This window comes from Lepidochelys olivacea, assembly GCF_965140295.1.
Source record: "Lepidochelys olivacea isolate rLepOli2 genome assembly, chromosome: 6".
Lineage (NCBI taxonomy): Eukaryota > Metazoa > Chordata > Testudines > Cheloniidae > Lepidochelys > Lepidochelys olivacea.
The window spans coordinates 115,019,199-115,038,178 of NC_140416.1; the positions used below are offsets into that span (position 1 = coordinate 115,019,199).

The following is an 18,980-nucleotide window of genomic DNA, read 5'->3' on the forward strand; positions in this document are numbered from 1 at the left end:
TGCTGTATATTCAGTCTGTCAGGCAATCAAAGAGGTATTCAATTACAAACGTATAGTCATTAAATATGAAATACAGGGGTCAGAACGAAATGAGGCAGCCACGTTTTGATCAAACAGCAGCTTTGCAATACCGTATTATTCATAATGCTATTTTGATCCCCAGGACACTCACTAGAATGATATTTAACAATAGCGGCATGAGTTGGTCATGTTACTTTGTGCTACTAACAGACATGCCAAACCAGTCCAGTTGCTTACCCTTTCATCTTTTTTCTTTTTCTTTTCTGCCTGCCTGCCTACCTACTGTGAAGTCCTGTCTCTGAGAAAAGTGAGACCAATTCTGATCAGTTACCATGCTGTAAATCTGATTGTGTTACTTGGTATCACTTCAGATTTTCAGTGGGGTAGTTAGAAATTCGGTTCCATGGGTCAAACCTTATCTCATGTAAATGTACACAGCTCCATTGCCTTCAATGGAGCTGCACCCAGCTGAGGATCTGGTCCAGTATGTCTAAATAATGAGGCAATTGGGGTGATTAACTGATGGCCTCTGACTCGAGGTCCCAGGGTAAGTGAACAGTGGGTCTGATTCTGCTTTCACACTAATGTAATTCCATTCTTTTCAGTGAAATCGCTGCTAACTTACAGTGGAATCAGTTGCAGGGTCTCTTTTCTGGAATACTGAACAGGAAGAGTGACAGGTAATCAGATGGAAGAACAGTGCAGGTCAGAGGTTGGGAGTGAGATGGGGTTTAGCGGGATCTTTCCTTTGAGAAGAGACGAATGAAGATGTGTGTGGCCTCAGGACATCAGGGTTTGAGTGGAACAAAGTGGGGTGACCTGCTTTGTTACAGTAGAGGGAGCAATTTTTGGTTTGGCTGAAAATAGTTTTATATGCATCCCTTGTAGTATCAAATTTTTACATCTATTTAATATAGGTTTTTATGGTGTGCATAGAAAATGCACAAATACATTTGTGGTCCTGCCCTCTTGAGGTTAGTTTTTAAATAGAACATCAGTTGTCATTAGCAAATTGACTATGGAATGCCAAATAAATACCAGAGGAGGCTTAAAGGTCTTGGCATAATATATGCATTCCTGAGTACCTTAAAATCTTATAAAATGTAGAAGATTGTATTGGGTATTGTCTAATTTTATAGCAGATGAACCCTGGCCAGTATCTACCACTGTGGTCAGATATAAATAATTCTCATTTACACTAAAATCCCTTTGCATTGCTCTGGCTGGCATAAGTATACTAAAAGGTCTCTTTACACTGCAAGATCCATGTAACAGGGTCTTAGTATAAATGAAAACCAGGCCCGGTTATATCTTGGGATTTTGTCATGGGATGGGTGAATAATGTATTAAGATACAAAATAGTATTTTACAATAGTGAGTGCTGAAATAAGAAACTGATTTGATCTTTTTGTGGAAAAATTCTAAGAACTCCTTTTCCTGCACTGAACGCTACATGCAGTTTTGCTTACTGAAGAGATGGAAAATGTGCTCATTTTTTGCATCCATTACCGTATGTGGTTATCGATCATTTTATAAGATAACGATGGGCAAAGCTTCAGAGAAGCTGTCAAGCCAAATGACATTTCAACATCTATCATACTTAGATCAATAACAGGATGAAGGAAAGATTCTACGGTGTTATAATCACAGCTGGGTACAATTAATTCAGTTTTAAAATCGGAGAAAATTGCAGTGGTAAAAACATTTGAAAAAACTGGTCTTACCGTCCTTTTTATATGGATATTCTGGTAGGAGAGGTTAATGTAATTGATTCAAAGACTATAAATCTGAAAGGGAGCGTTGTGATCATCCAGCCCATTGGTTCTCAGCCCACAGCTCCTGGGCAGTTTGCGGCCCAATCAGCACATAGTTGCGGCCCATGTGGCATCCTCAGGGCTATACAGGTGGTATTGGATGTGGCCCACAATGGTAAATAGGTTGAGAACCACTGAGTCTGACCTCCTGTATTACACAGGCCATAGGATTTCCCTGATCTCTAAAGCCAGGTCCAAACTCTTGTATAGTTTGCAATATTTATTTTCTCCCCATATTTTTCCTTTTCTGCATCTGTTATAGCAAGTGCCTGGTAATTAATAGCTAACGCATGACACCACTCTGAAAAATAGTATTTTCTTATTAGGTGCATTTGAAAATCCCACTGAGCACCCATCTGTATCTTTAGATGCCTAAATACCTTTAAAAGTCTGGCCCTTTGTAAAAATATCCCCCGTCTTCTCAAGAGACGTCCTCATTGTGTGTATTCAAAATCACGTCTTTACTTTACTTTAGTGACAAATCTAAAGTTTCCCACAGAGTGAACAAAATGAAGATGGCATAAGCAGCAGGTTCTATTCCAGTTTGTACATCAAAAGAACTATTGGCTAAATTCCAGTCATGCCTGTGGACCGCCACTGAAAGCAGTGGAATTGCACAGGTGTCACTCTGGGTCTAATTTGCCCTGTAGAACCTGTCTACCCCTATTCAGCAGTGCACTTAAGCATTAACTTTAATGGGACTTATGGATGTGATTTAAGTTAATCACGTGCTTACGTGCTTTGCTGAAGCGAAGCCCCGGTGCTGCTGAGTGAGATAGAAAGAATTTAACTCCCCTCTCAGAGCACAGGTTGAATTTGCAGGGCTGGCAGTTAGAGAAAAACCTATTTTTAACTTGTAAATGGAGACCAGTGAGATACAATAAACCTGAAACTCCATTAAACTATGTTTGCAGTTACTTTACAAAGCTGATCTATTCTTTAATGCATTTTGATATTAACTCCAAAACCAAACTGGGAGCATTTTAATATTAACTTTATTAAGCACATTAATCTTATTTCCCTCTAAAAACACCCAGATAATTAAGTGCAAAAACTGCTTGTGTAGAATTCAGGCTGAATAATTCAAATAGAAAAATTAGGAACAGAAAAATAAAAGCAATATTATTGTGACTGCATTGCATATCACAGGTATTTTGTGGCACATATTTTACAAATGAAACAGTGTTATATATGTTTTTTCTTATGTCCCGGGGCATACATGCCCTATGTTGTATGAAGATTACTGTAGTCAATTGTCTGACTGTCACAAAATCTGTTCTTATCTTATTAACTGTATTTTGATACAAAATTGGACAATTAATTTAAGAAGGAAAGACAGAATAAGCAGGTTTAGATGATACACTAGAAAGAATGGCAAATTGAAAAACTGAAAACAAAATTAGCTGATAGAAACAGATTAACTCCATTTAATATAAACAATCTTGTTTTTTAGCATGGATAGAAAATGAGAGTCTTAAAACTGGGAGCTGGAAATACTGTTCTGTACATTCAAATCCAGGTCTGGTAGTTTAAAGGTGTGTTTACAAATTTCCCATTGTATTTTAAGAGGCACAAAGATCAGGTGGTGTTTGTCAGTATGAGAGTGATATTTAGGTATTTTGGCTAAAGTGACTGCCTGCTATCCAGCGTTCATCTTATTTTGACAGGAACTCTGTGTCCATGTAGAAAATTTGCCAAGGAAAAATTATAATAAAAAGAAATAATAATCAGCCCAAACCCCGTAACAAGCTGTTAGCCTGTCTCACACTGATACTGACCGCTGCCAAATTTACTCACAGAGCCCCTTTATGTCAACAATCACTCTTGACCCACTGTCAGTTTCCACGTTTCCATACAATAGCGTGGTAGATCCTTTGTGTCTTGTGCTTATTACAGATGACATTTCTGACATAGTGAGGCATACAGTGGAAGAAACATGGCATGATTTTAATCCACAGACGTCAGCATTGGCCAGTAACAATGCTGAAGACAGCATATTGTGGAGAAGTAGGTTCTCCAGTCTTTGATGGGGAAAGGAAAGAGACAGGTTTACGGAATGAGTAGTGGAGATTGTTTGACAGGTGCAATTTAGACTTTTGCATAAAAAAAGGAGGAGGGAGAAAGGGGGATTAAAAAGAACCAGTATCAAGAATGATAATCAAAATGGAGAAAATGACAAATGAGAGAGGGAGCAAAGTACTACGGGTGCATTGTTGGCTGACATTCACGGTGAACATTATCTCTGATGAACTCTGGCTATCCTCCGAATCTCTTCATTCTTTCTCCACTACGTCCAATTTCTTTAGCAAGACAGTTGTACTTTAATTAGCATTCACCACTGCATGGAATGTTATGCAGCATGTCAAGTGACGAGAGTTGGTAGAAAAGTCATGGATTTCTGGATAGGCATAGAGTTTTTGCATAGAATATTTCTCGGTTCTTTATTTTACTAATTAACGCATTTATTATTGCATTTATCAAATGTGCCCTATCCACATTGTGTCAGGATGAATGAATATAACATACACATACTTGCCTTTAACAAAGACCAATAATAACCCCATCCCCCTCCCAAACACACTAGCTAGCAATCTGAATCACTTTTGGGTACATGTATAGTGCAAGAGCATCTTAGTTTGAAACAAAATGACAGGGTCTTAAATTTATTATCTCATTGCTCTTATTAAAAATGGCCCAACTATCACCATTTAAAAATTAGCTAATGTGCAAGTGTGGCAGAATGTTTCCACATATTTTTGAGGATTTATGCATAAAGGCTGCTGAATGCCTTATTGTGCTTAGACTTGTCAGGCTCCAAAGCAGCTGTTCCAAACTGTTGTGCAAAGAATATGCTTTATAAAAAAAACATATATATAAATATCATCAATTTACTACAGGCATTCTTCATTACACAATAGGCCCAGATCCTACAGTGCCTTTTAGACAAAGATCCTGTTGACGCCAATGGGAGTCTTGCCTATGTAATTGTTACCCTTATTTAACGTTTATTTTACAGTAGTGTCTAGAGCAGTGGTTCTTCTTCAAGAGATGTCCCTGGGGGTCTCCACTCCAGGTGCTCCATTCTAGGTGTTGGTGCACCCCTGTGCCTTTGCTCAGAGATTTTTACAGCAGTATTTGCACAGGCCACCCATGCACGGTGCCTGCCTCATGCACCAAATGTGCTTCAATAACGTGCGCATGGCCCAGGCTCTTCAGCTCCTTTTCTACCATCCCCAGCCTGAGACGGAGCTCAGCAGTCTCGCTCAATTATTTCTTGCTTTAGATAGATAGTTGTTTATACAGTTTATCTAGGCTTTTTTTTAGTCAGATAAGTTTCATTTCCCCATTCTTCTATTAAATTTTTTTTCCTTCCCAGTTTTTTTCTGTCAGATAGAGTTTATACTACGCCTGGTTCGCCAGGTTTTGAGGGATACACTATGTGCAGAGAGGCCATCCCGGTCTCTGATGGCCAGTCTCTATGTGTTCGCTGTTTGGGGAAGTCCCAAGTTAATTCTAATGGAGAAGTCCCTCAGACTTGCCTCTGACCCAGGTCAGGAGTCCTATTTGAGACAGAGCCCTCCTAAGTCCGCTAAGGACAAGAAAACAACAAAAAAACGGCCAGCTTCATCACCTCATAGAGACCAGATGGCATCCAAACAGCCTCTGACCAGGTCCATCTTGTTGGTGCCGACTGTGCCGCTGCTCAGCACATATGACACTCCAGGCACCTCTGGCACTGTCCATACGCCAACCGCTGCCGGTACGTGCCACTCCGGTGCCAAGGCTCCGAGCTTAAAGTTGCCCGCATCTTCTAGTACGGCACCGCACAGCACCGCAAAGGACTCGGTGCCGACTCAGCTGAGCCTGCCTGTGCCACACACAAGTACAGTTGTTGTCCCGGCACTGACTCCTCAATCATCTGTGTCTCTGCATACGGTGCTGCACCAATCGGCACCGCCGCCGCGCCCAGCGCTATATACTCCAGTTCCTTCTATCTCAGCACCACAATTTATTCATTCCAGCGATTTGGTAATCTCGCCAACTCCAGATTCCCCATTATTGGTACCAATCTTTCACCAGGATCGTCGCCATGGCACCGACAGCTGTCCCCTCTCCCCTCTCGCTTTTTTACTGATGAGAATGACAAAGTGGAGGCAGTTTTTTTACCATACCATTCCTCCCCCCTTCACACTTTTGTTAGCATGGGAGACCAAGGTCCTTATAGTCAAGGGACTTACCACTCTGGTATGGACACCCATGGATGGGACCACCCATGCCCTTCCCCAGACAAAGGCATTATTGGAACCCATGGGGGTCCTGCAGCAGGCACCACAGTAGCCGGTACAGCCCATGCAGAGGCCACATTAGATCTCCTCCTGTATCCGTCCACACTTCCGCGACGGATGGCCAGGAGCAACCTGTAATGGTGCACTCAGACAAGGACGCACCTGAACCCTCTCCAAATAATAATAATTCACCCACTTCACCAGAAGAAGCTATTATGCCCCCACTCCCAACAACAACGGATGATTCTACTCATGTTCAGAAGAGCGGCTAATGAGCTCAAGATCACTCTGGAGGAGGTGTCGGACACTCAGCATGAGCTGACTGACATATTACAACCTTCGGCCTCATCCAAGATTGCCTTACCTATTAATGGAGCCATTATGGACCCTGCCAAAAATATCTGGCACCCCCCAATCTGCAAAAGGGCAGACCGGAAATACTATGTCCCCTGCCAGGGCTCACAATTCCTTTTCACGCACCCACCACCAAATTCACTGGTGGTAGAAGCAGCCAACCAAAAGAACAAATGGCAGCATTTCTGGTCCACTCCCTCTGACAAGGACAACAAAAGAATGGACCTACTCAGGCACAAAGTTTATGCATCATCCACGCTACAATTTAGAGTGGCAAACTACGCGGCCCTACAGGCCAAATATGATCACAGAAATTACGGGAAACTCATGGACTTTATTAATGACATCCCAGAGGACAAGAGACAACAGTTCAAAGCAGTAGTCTCTGAAGGGCAGATTATTTCCCTCATGGCATTGCAGGCTGCCCTCAATGCTGTGGACACAGCTGCCAGGTCTGTGATGGCCATAGTGATGCATCGGGCTTCATGATTTACCTTTTCTTCTTTCCCACGTGAGATAGAAAACACCGTGGAGGATCTCCCCTTCGATGGCGAGAAGTTATTTGCAGCAAAAACCAATGAGGTGCTGCACACCATGAAGGATTCCAGAGCGACGCTCAGATCCCTAGGCATCCATACACCGTCAGCTAGAAGAAGACAATTCAGGTATCAGCCTTAACAACGTCCATGATACCCGGCCTACCCACAGGAGCAACGGAGGCCATAAGACCACCAGCAGAAACACCACCAAAGACCCAGCCATCAGTGACGATGCCCCACAACGTCGGTACTGTCCCAACCCCCTCAATTTAATAAGCAGATCTGAAGCCTTGGTCAAGGGTATAGAAGACCTCCCACACACTCCAGCGCTTATACTTCCCATCCAACCTTTTGGTCACTGTTTACTCCCATTCTACCACAACTAGCGAGCCATCACTACAGACAGATGGGCCCTAGAGGTCATCCAGTTGGGCTATTCCATCCCCTTCCTGTCTATACCCTCTCCCATCCCGTCCCTCTTCAGGGACCCCTCTCGTGACCACTTGCTGCATCAAGAGGTGCAACATCTTCTAAAAATAGGAGCAATCGAGACGGTGCCTGATCAGGGAAAGGAGTTTTATTCCCACGACTTTTTGACAGAAAAGAAAAGTGGGGGATGGCGACCCATCCTCAACCTCAGGTGACTCAACAAGTTCATCAAAAAGCAAAAATTCAAAATGGTTATCCTCACAACTATAATTCCAGCGCTGGAGCAGGGAGATTGGTTTTCAGCCCTTGACCTGTGGGATGCTTATTTTCATGTAAGTATACACCCCGCCCACAAGCGTTTTCTCAGATCTGTTAAGGACTCAAGTCGCTACCAATACAGGGTTCTGCCCTTTGGCCTCTCAACAGCACCCAGCGTCTTTTCCAAGATTCTCGTGGTGGCAACGGCGCACCTACAGAAAAAAGGAGTCAAAATTTTTCCTTACCTGGGTGATTGCCTGCTCAAGGCCCAGACTCTCAGGGAGGCCATCCAAGCCACACAGATGACCATCGACTGCTTCCAGAGTTTGGGCCAACAAATAAACAAGAACAAATCCACATTAACTCCTACTCAGGACTAGAGTTCATAGGTGCTCACCTCAGTTCCATAACCAGACTGCACCTCTCCCATCTGACAGATTCAACACCATAAAGAATCTTGTTGCCAAGTTTCAAAACAGCCCACAGGTCACTGTCCGCAACTGTCTGCAACTTCTCAGATATATGGCCTCTTGCACTTTTGTGGTCAAGAATGCACGCCTCTACATGCAATGCCTGCAGGGTTGGATGACCACTGTCTACAGATCGAATGTGCACGGCCTAAACAGAATTCTGTCCATACCTACCAAAGTCAAGGATTCACTCACATGGTGGACTTTTCCACACAACCTCTGCTCTGGGGTCCCGTTTGTGCAGGAGTCCCCCTCTGTTATAATTATCATGGATGCTTCTCTCATGGGCTGGGGAGCACACATGGCACACCACACCACTCAGGGACTCCGGTCCCTGGTAGAAGCGTCACTGCACATAAATCTTTTAGCGCTTCTAGCGGTCTGCAACACCTGCATCCAATTTCTCCCGCACATCTCCAGAACCAGCACATCAGGATCATGACCGACAACATTGCCTGCATGTTTTACATAAACAGACAAGGGGAAGCTTGATCCCACTCACTCTGCACAAAGGCTAAGAAACTTTGGAATTGGTGCCTCCAACACAATATCCGAATTTCAGCTTCCTACCTACCTGGTTCACTAAACACCACTGTGGACAAGCTCAGCAGATCTTTTCCCCTAGGTGACGAATGGGAGATAAACTACACCATCCTACACAACATATTCAAAATATGGGGCTACCCGCAACTGGATCTTTTTGAAACCACGACCAACAAAAAAATGCCCGGAATTCTGTTCCAGAGTGGGTCTAGGAAAGCACTCGATGGGAGACACATTCATCATTAAATGGAATGACAATTTCCTATACACATTCCCCCCGATACCACTTCTTTACAGGGTATTACAAAAAACACAAGTGGAGAGGGCCAGGATCATACTAATAGCCCTTACATGGTCCAGACAGGCGTGGTACCAATTTTTAATGACGATGTCAGTTTGCCCGCCGATTCCACTTCCCCCATTCTGAACCTATTATCACAACGCAGGGGTCAACTACACCACCCCAATGTAATGATGCTGTACCTCAAAGCATGGCTCCTCAATGGTTCTCTAATGAGGAAGTAGACTGCTCTGAATAGGTACAAAGAGTACTATTACATAGCAGAATACAATCTGCACCTACCACCTATCTCCATAAATGGACTAGGTTCGCTCATTGGTGTTCCACCAAGCGAACCGCTCCTGCTTCAACCCCTCTTTCACTAATACTAGACTATCTTTTAGAACTTGTATTATCTGGGCTCTCCTTTAGCTCCATAAAGGTACATCTAGCAGCAATTACGGTGTTTCACAGTAAGACAAGGGCCTCCAGGCCCTATACCCAGACATTAAACCACCCACTCAACCCTGGGATCTACGCTTGGTCCTCCCATGCTGCTTGTGCCATCCATTTGAGCTGCTTGCAACATGCTCCCTCCTACATCTAACCATGAAAACTACATTTTTAGTTGCCATTACATCTGCCAGACATGTAGGAGAACTTGGAGCGCTTATGGCTGACCCACCATACACTATATTTTTTAAGGACAAAGTCACACTCCGAATGCATCCCAAATTTCTCCCGAAGGTGCATTCCTCCTTCCACCTCAATGAACCTATCCATCTACCAACCTTCTTTCCTAAACTGCATGCAAACACTTTTAATTAGCAATGCACACACTCGACATGCACAGAGCATTGTCCTTTTATTTGGATAGGACTAAGCCCCTTAGGGCTTCCCCTAAACTTTTCATTTCAGTCGCAGAACAATCCAGAGGCAAATCCATCTCTACCCAGAGATTATCCAGTTGGATAGCAGGCTGCATCTGCCTGCGCTACCAACTAAAGAAGATGAATCCTCCAACTTCTGTTCGAGCACACTCTACCAGATCCGTGTCCACCTCTGTGGCATTCTTACGTAACATTCCCCTCACAGATATTTGCAAAGCCGCCACCTGGGCTTCAGCACACACCTTTGCTAAACGTTATGCTCTTACTCAGGGACCCCTGACTGACCTTTGAATGGGCCGAGCTGTGCTGTCTACAGCTTTCTTACCAGATCTGAAGTCCCTACCTTCTTAAGAGGTACTGCTTTTCAGTCACCTGGAGTGGAGCCCCCACAGGGACATCTCTCAAAGAAGAAGAGGAGGTTACTCATCTGTGCAGTAAGATGAGCATCCCTGCGGGTGCACCACTACCCCCCTCTCCTCCCCTCTACTTCGGAGTTCGGAGCAGTCTCCGTTGTAGAGAAGGAGCTGAGGAGCCGGGCCATGTGCATGCATTATTGAGGCAGGCACCGTGTGTGTGCGGCCCGTGTGAGTACTACTGCAAAAATCTCTGAGCGAAGGCGCAGGGGCCACACCAACACCTGGAGTGGAGCACCCACAGGGACGTCTCTGGAAGCACTTCAGTTACTGCACAGGTGAATAACCTCCTCTTCTCAAACTTATTTGATTGCGCCCCCCCCTTCTTTGTGTCTGTAGTACTCTATCCCCCCCTCCTGCAACGCGATAAAAAAAAATCAACATGCAACTCTCACTAGATATTAAAAACAGTAAGGCATTGATTCAAACAGAGCCAATGATCCATTATAATAAGAACAAAAGGAAAACTATGATTGTGGTCAATGCTTACAATTAAACATGCACATCGCATCATAGCAAATGCATTAACGGACAGACGGCAATGACTTTTTATAATGCTATGCAAGTTTAACAGACATCCGTCAAAACCCATCTAGAGTGCCATCTAGAGTCAAATGCACAGCGCCCCTGAGGGCCTGATAGCTTTGGGGGGAATCAGCTTTGCTGTGGGTAAAATGTGCACAGTCATTTTTTTCCCACCAAAAGCTTCTCATGCCCACCCTCCCAGAATACATTCTACACTGCCCCAGGGCCTGTGGGCCTGCCCCCCAGTTTGAGAAGCTCTGATCTAGAGGTCTCGAGCAGGTCAGAGCCTCGTAGTGCTGGGGGCTGTACAAGCATATTGTAAATGACATTCTGAGTAAGGCCCTACTTGAGTCATGGGATGATTGCCAAATAATTGCAGCTGAGTTGCGGGCAAGACATGGAAAATCACAGAAAAGTAATAATGGACCTTTATTAATTGCAGTAATTTGGAAAAGCCAAAGAAGACCTATTTGTTTAAGAAAAATTTGCTGGAACAATATAAACACTCAAGTATTCTGTAATGCCTGCTAATTTTTTTGCTAACCAGATATTTTGCTGTAACTATATTACAGTCATCAATATACGGGGCTCACAGCAGGAGCCCAGCCACCCAGGGTTGACAGCGGGACCCCAGCCACCAGTCGCCCAGGTCTGGCGACCAGGGCTCCTGATGTCAGCCCTCCATATGGCAGGGGTTCCTGCTGTCAGCTCTGGGCAGACTGGAAATAAGGTGTACATTTTTAACAGGGAGGGCAGTTATCCATTGGAACAATTTACCAAGGGCTGTGATGGAATCTCCATCACTGGCAATTTTTAAATCAAGTTTGGATGTTTTTCCTGAAAGATTTGCTCATGGAATTGTTTTGGGAAAGTTCTCTGGCCTGTGATATATAGGAGGTTAGACTAGATGATCACAATGGTCCCTTCTGGCCATGTAATCTATGAAATAGAGAGCAGAATGTAGGAAAAAATCGTTCTTAGTCCAGGCCTCATTTCCTGAAGATATATTGAGAAAGCAGTCAATGTAGTAATCAATTTGAAATGCTCTAGGTTAATTTAGACCAGTCTGAGCCATTTTTAACAAGAAAATTGCTTGTTGTTAAACAGATGCAAAAGATTTATGTAGGACATTGTTACAAAATCCTCCAGAAATTAATTATATATATGTATATACACACAATGTATATCTGTCTTTTGAGAACTGGAGAATAAAAATAGAAATCTGAAATAATGGTTGAACCACCTGCATAGCCTTAAGGGTTGCGAGGAAAATATTCCTGCATCATTATTTTAAATTGCTCTATACAAAATGAAGCGAGGACTCTCCATGATTTACATGTAGAAGACAATTAGGAGAAGTAAATGTTAGATGTCAGCAGGAGCAGATGAAGAAAAAAAAATTCACATAAATAAGAATCATTAGTGAGAAGATGAACAAATCTGCCTGACCTAACCAGCAAGTGAAATCAGGGAATTGGGGAGGGTAATTTCTCCTACAGTTTGGGTAGCATGATCTCTTCTGTTTTCCCTGAGCTTCTCATAAAAGAAGAGACTAAATTACAACTAATCAGGTACATATGTACATGTCCGTGTCTCTCTGAAAATTGTTTAAATCCTCTTATCCTGGAGAGATGCACCGAGGTTTACATCTCTCCGAATCTCTGCAAATATTGTTTGCCACAACCAAAAAAATTAAAATGAAACAAACTGAAATAGAGATGAGAATTGTTGCTATTGTCTCATTTTTAAAAGGGCAAAGGGTGATGCTCAAATGTAATATTGTGGGTATTCATTAACAAGGTGTGTTCTGATAAAGCTCTGATTGGTAATTACTGGGGTCATCCAAATCAAATCAATGTTTCAAATCAATTAAACCTTTCATTGTTTAAGAAACAGTTGAAAACACTACCTGAAATATTAGGTATTCATTCTTTTGCATGCATGTGATCACAGCTGTAATTTTCTTCTATCCACTGGTGCTTCATTAGCGATATTGAATTGCACCCACATTTATGCAAATGTACAGGTAGCACAAGTTTAAAGATCAGAGCTGTTGGTCCAGCAGTCAGGTGAGATCAGGATAGCTAATGGATTAATGAAGGTTAACAGAAGTCTTTGATGGTGTAAGCTGGTGTATTCATGCCATCTGGGGATCTGGCCCCTTGTGTCTATCTAGGGACTTATTTCATAGATTCATAGATACTAAGGTCAGAAGGGACCATTATGATAATCTAGTCTGACCTCCTGCACAACGCAGGCCACAGAATTTCACCCACCACTCCTGCGAAAAACCTCTCACCTATGCGTGAGCTATTGAAGTCCTCAAGTCGTGGTTTAAAGACTTCAAGGAGCAGAGAATCCTCCAGCAAGTGACCTGTGCCCCATGCTACAAAGGAAGACGAAAAACCTCCAGGGCCTCTTCCAATCTGCCCTGGAGGAAAATTCCTTCCTGACCCCAAATATGGCGATCAGCTAAACCCTGAGCATATGGGCAAGATTCACCAGCCAGATACTACAGAAAATTCTTTCCTGGGTAACTCAGATCCCACCCCATCTAATATCCCATCACAGGCCATTGGGCCTATTTACCATGAATATTTAATTACCAAAATGATGTTATCCCATCAGACCATCTCCTCCATAAACTTATCGAGTTTAATCTTAAAGCCATATAGATCTTTTGCCCCCACTGCTTCCCTTGGAAGGCTATTCCAAAACTTCACTCCTCTGATGGTTAGAAACCTTCGTCTAATTTCAAGTCTAAACTTCCTGGTGGCTAGGGTATATCCATTTGTTCTTGTGTCCACATTAGTATTTCATCCCAGTCTCTGTAGTATTTGAAGTTGATGGAGTTACACCAGCCTTAAAGAGATGTAAATGAGAGAAAAATCAGGCATTTTGTATTCCCAAGGCTAGCTAACAACAGTTCAGACCAATGTTCCCTCTAATTTTTCCCTTCCATGTGCGGAATGAATTTTGCTATGTGTACCAATGTGGAGGTGATGTGGGGCAGAGGGTTGGGGTGATGTGGGGCAGAGGATTGGGGTGCAGTGGGTGTTGGCTCCGGGTGAGGGTACGGGCTCTGGGGTGGGACTGGGGATGAGGGGTTTGGGGTGCAGGGTGACCAGGACCTGTGGTGGGGAGAGAGTACTCCCCCCAGCCCTCTCTCCCTGCAGCAGCACCTGGGCTGGGAGAGAGCATTTCTCCCTGCCGCAGCAACTCTGGGCCTGGAGCTGGGGGAGAGGCACCCCTCCCGGCCGCAGTAGCCCCGGGGCTGGGGGAATTAAGTACACAGCCCTTGGTGGCCTCCTGCACGGCTGCGCAGGCATGCCTCTCAGAGCGAACTTAGGTTCAGACTTCTTTTCACAAAACTCCATCAGCCAGAGTTTCCTCAATAGGATACTGAGTGACGACACATTAAACCAATGAAACCCAAGATAATGGGTAAAGCATAATGCGTTATCAGAACAAACTAATTTTGCTGAACATTTATGAGGGCAGAACACTGTGGCCTGGCAAATACCCAATGGTGGCTTTTCCATCTTAACCCTTTTATGTGTGTCATACACAGTGAGACTGGGGACTAAGTACAGGACATGGATAGAGTATCCGTGCTAAATTAAGAAAAATAATCTCCCTCTTGAAACACAATAACTAACAATGGCCAACAGCTGAAATAAGAAATAACCAAATGCAAGGAGCATCTCTGAGGCATACCTCTAATCCTGCCAAGACCTAAATATGTTCCACAAATGCCTTTACAATGTTTGCCAAAATGTGACACACATTACAATGTCCAAATACTGAAATGAGCTAGTATTTTTTTGCATGTGGAGATTGTGTGGTGTGTAGACTAGCATGCAACATTTTCTTTAATTTCAGTTTCCAAGAAATGATCTGATGATTCATTATATCAATAATTATGTTCAAAGAGGCATTTTCATTCCAAGCTCCTGTTTTCAGGCACTTATTACTTTTGGGTAAAATTACCATTTAAATGGATAGTTTTCATGAATATTCTCAGTCTAAAGGAGATTTTTTTGGTGGGAGGAAATAAGTAGCATTGTGGTAGGGGGCTTGGAGGGCCAACAGCCAAGGGGTTAGCGCACCCAGCTTTTGGCCCCTTCCACCTCTGTCCAAGCAGTAGACGTGCTGTCCTTTCCTTAATTCAGGATCTTTGGCTTTCCACCAGCATCTGGCCCTTGCCCTTTAAGGGGGTGTGGGAGGGGGACCCCGGCCCTCCCTCTGGCCCTGTGGGAAGCAACACTGGCAGCAAGTCCAAGTTCATTTCTCTGGGTCACTTCCTACCAGTAAGTCTGCTGTAGTCCAAGTAGTCAGCTGCTTAGCAGAAAAAGAGTCCAAAGAAGCAGAGCCCTGCAGGACCCACTGGTTCTCAAAGTAGGGGGCAGGTTGGTCAAGGAAGGCACTGTCTGTGCGCCTTATCCATTCTGTGGTCCCCTCTCAGCTCAACCTTCTCTGTGGCTTCTGGACGAAAGGTTCCTCTCTCCTCTACCCCCTTTATGTGGTCTTCTGAGCTCCCTCTTAACCTGCTCCTCCAGTCAGAGCATGCTCGGCAGGCCCAGAGGCTACCTGGTCCTCGTATTGCCTTTTAACCCTCAGGGGCCCAATGTGTCACCATCACAGGCACTCACCACAGTCAGACTGTGTTTCTACCATGGCACTCTTAGCCACTTCCAGTCTGGCTGGTGTGGTATGAGGATCAGGAATTGAATCTATTCTTTTCATATGATAGGGCAATACCACATTGTCAGCCAGCCTCTGATTTTTCTGTCCTATTTTGCACTTGCAAAAGGGGGTTGCATATATTTTTATAGACACAATCCCTTTCAGTACAGAAATGGGTATAAAACAAGGCAGGCCAAGACTGAAAATATATTTATATTGTAGAGTCACTCATCAAATTAACTGAAACCTTTCAACCAATGTACGTGAGTGGAATAGGGGAGTAGCATTTACAAGAAGTGGCACTTCATCCAATTTAACATGCTACAAAAACTGGGAAGAACAGCAAAAGCGAAAAAATGTACAACTGACATTCATCCACTGAGTGTATGCATGTGTAACCCACATACTTTTATACTGTGTATATGCATGTACTGTGCATATGTGTGTATATATGTAATGTATTGTGTAAACATTTTAGTAGCCAGCAGTTGTGGTTATATATAATCAGTAAAGCAAAGAGGAACAAGATATATACCTATTACTGGATTTCTTGTACAGTCATATAGTGAGAACATGAATCTCCCCAGTTTTCCAAAATTGAAACCTCATATTCATAGGTGCTACTCCTGCTGTGACCTTACCTGGTCATAGCTCTCATATGTCTATCCAACCAGTCAGAATGCAGTCCCCCTAGACTCTGACGAGGCAGAGAACACCACATCTCTGCTTCATTCTGGTGTTTCATTTTTACATTTAAATAGTCAAGAAATTGTTGAGAAATGTCCGTGCAATATTTCTACTATTCAAGTATTTTTAAATAAACCCCACGTCTTTAAAAAAATTGCTGCCTCTGGAAGAGCGGTGATAAACTGAACTAAATGTCCATAAAATTAAGTCAATTTTCTGGAGTGAGGTGAATAATCTGTTGTATACAAAAGGAAGCTGTTATGCATTAGGAGATAGAAAGTAGTTATCCTTCCACAATGGCTTATTTTTTCCTATTTGTACGCTGCATGTTTTTTTTAAAAAAAGCATATGTAAACACAGCTGCATTCTGCAGTCTAGTACTTCCAAGCAAAGATGATTAAACATGACACACACACTTCCGTATATTTGTTGATGCCAAGGACAGAATGAAAATGCAACACACTGGTATTTGAAGAAATCAAAATAATTTTCTTTCTGTAAAGTCTACAGTGTTTAAGAGAAGAGTGCTATTTATTTATTTATGGCTTCTTCTCAAGAATAATTAGGTACCGAATCAATAAGAAACCTAAATACCTTTAAGAGCATGCCTAAGTCCATCCCTATTGAAAAGAGCATTTAAGCACATGCTTTAGTCCCATTATTATCATTAATGATTTTCCCTTCAAAAGTGGAGACAGTGGTGTTTCCTTGAATGTACTAGCTGTGCATTAAGCTGAGGCTGGAAAATGCTAGAAAGTGGCCTCAGGCTGCTCTGGGCTAGCAGAAATGTATGGGGTATATAGAAATGGAGCCAAGCCACAGCATTTAGATATGGATTCAGATTTTGCACACTTGCAAATTCAGAAACGTTTGGATGTATGTGCTATGGTTTGGCCCATCAGAGTGATAGGGCACAGCTTTGAAATTTGGGTCTGGTTTTGAGTTGAGGCTCCTACTTTTCAAAGAATTGGAATATTTGGACCCAGGGATTTGGTGCAGGCCCATCTCTAATGGAAAGCCTTTACACTAGATCTGAGTTACTTGACTTCCTTATCCTGGGATATGGTGCAGCTGCTTTGCACAACGTTGCGGGCACAGTCTGGCCCTAAAACTGGTGTTGCTGGGTAGGGTGGGGGAACCACCCCAGCAGAGGGGGATACGCCTCTGGTATATATCTGGTGTGGTGGCTTCTATGCCACATACGCTCAGCTGCTGATATAGAGATGAGGCCAGTGGCAAGGAGATGTGACTGAGGCTTCCCTACATCTTTCTGATCTCCATTTTCTGTTCTTGAGGCCACCGTCAGTTGACATAATATAGAGCTCATGTTACATCAGAGCTGACGCACAGCTGGTCCAGGATATAGGATACAACATCCTCATGACCTGCACTGTGTCGTCCTTGGCCACAGCTAAGGATCTGGACCACTGTCTGTCCAGATATATCCTTGCCAGGCTTCAGTTCTCTGGTCCATGGTCTTATCTGGATCAAGATAGGTCCACCCCATTCTCAGTTCCTGGTCCCTGCCATTGAACTGTCTCTCAGAGTATTTCAGTGCTGTAGCCGTATTGGTCTCAGGATATTAGGGAGACAAGGTGGGTGAGGTCATATCTTTTATTGGGCCAACTTCTGTTAGTGAGAAAGATGAGCTTTCAAGAAGCTCGTCTCTCTCACCAACAGAACTTGGCTCAATAAAAGATATGACCTCACCCACCTTGTGTCTCAGAGTACGTTCACCGAATTCCTTTGATAAGGTTTAGTGTAAGGCTTTTTCTATTTGGGCCATTTTTGACTTGTTTCTTTTCAGTTGTTCAGCAGTTCTTCCTTTTAGTGGCATTTTCCTCCTTGTTTTCTGTTGGTGGGAGTCATATGAGCCAATTAAATATGATGGATGAAGAGGAACGTAAGTTCACATAAGAAAAAGTCCTCTGAGTATAAGTATGTGAATATATGAGTGTGTGTAACTAGAACTTTTCAGCACACACAAATGAGTCTGCAACCATTTGCAGTTGTTTTTCTCGCAAAACACTTATTGAAACGATTAAGTCTTTTTGTGGAGTATAGACATTTATCTTTGTTTGCCATTTTCTCTCTTTCAGCTCTTCTTTATGCAACTATTTTTGGAAATGTCACCACCATTTTCCAGCAAATGTATGCCAACACCAACCGATACCATGAGATGCTGAACAATGTGAGGGATTTCCTAAAATTATATCAAGTCCCAAAAGGCCTTAGTGAACGAGTCATGGATTATATTGTCTCAACATGGTCCATGTCTAAAGGGATCGACACAGAGAAGGTATGAGTGCATGAGGTAAAAACTCAGATATTGTACCTTTCAATCCATTGTGTCCTTTCCAGTAGTGTAAACAGTTCTGAGTACTGTAAACACGCTGGAAAAAAAGATCTGAACCACATGTGATTCCATTAATACTTTCATAGTTGTGCTCAGAGAGAGGGAGCTGGTTTAAAATTAGGGGGAAAAAGTGGAAACATCAGTAATTTTGGTAGTGCGTTCTGTTCCCCTGCTTTTCAGTATGGTCGGACTTTTCACTTTCCAGATTTTCCTTGGAATTATTTTAACTTTTTTTGTGTTTTGAGATTTGAAATTAACAAAAACAGTTTTTGAAAAATTTGAGGGGGTGGGAAGAGAAAAATCTCAAAAAGGATATCCTTCATTTTTGGAAAAAACTCACATTTGATGGGGCTGAATAATCCAAATTGGCCATATAGAAACAACTCATAAAAAACACTGAAACCAAACAAAACATTTCACAGAGCAACT

The 18,980-nt window shown here is 43.1% G+C and overlaps 1 protein-coding gene across 1 annotated transcript in view; it reads left to right on the top strand.

Annotated features, from left to right (window-relative positions):
• KCNH5 (potassium voltage-gated channel subfamily H member 5) overlaps positions 1–18,980 on the top strand; it is a 232,944-nt gene that overhangs the window by 131,674 nt on the left and 82,290 nt on the right. The window contains exon 8 of the mRNA XM_084630682.1: positions 18,295–18,494. Within this exon, the coding sequence (XP_084486808.1) occupies positions 18,295–18,494 (200 nt within the window). The remainder of the gene's footprint in view (positions 1–18,294; positions 18,495–18,980) is intronic.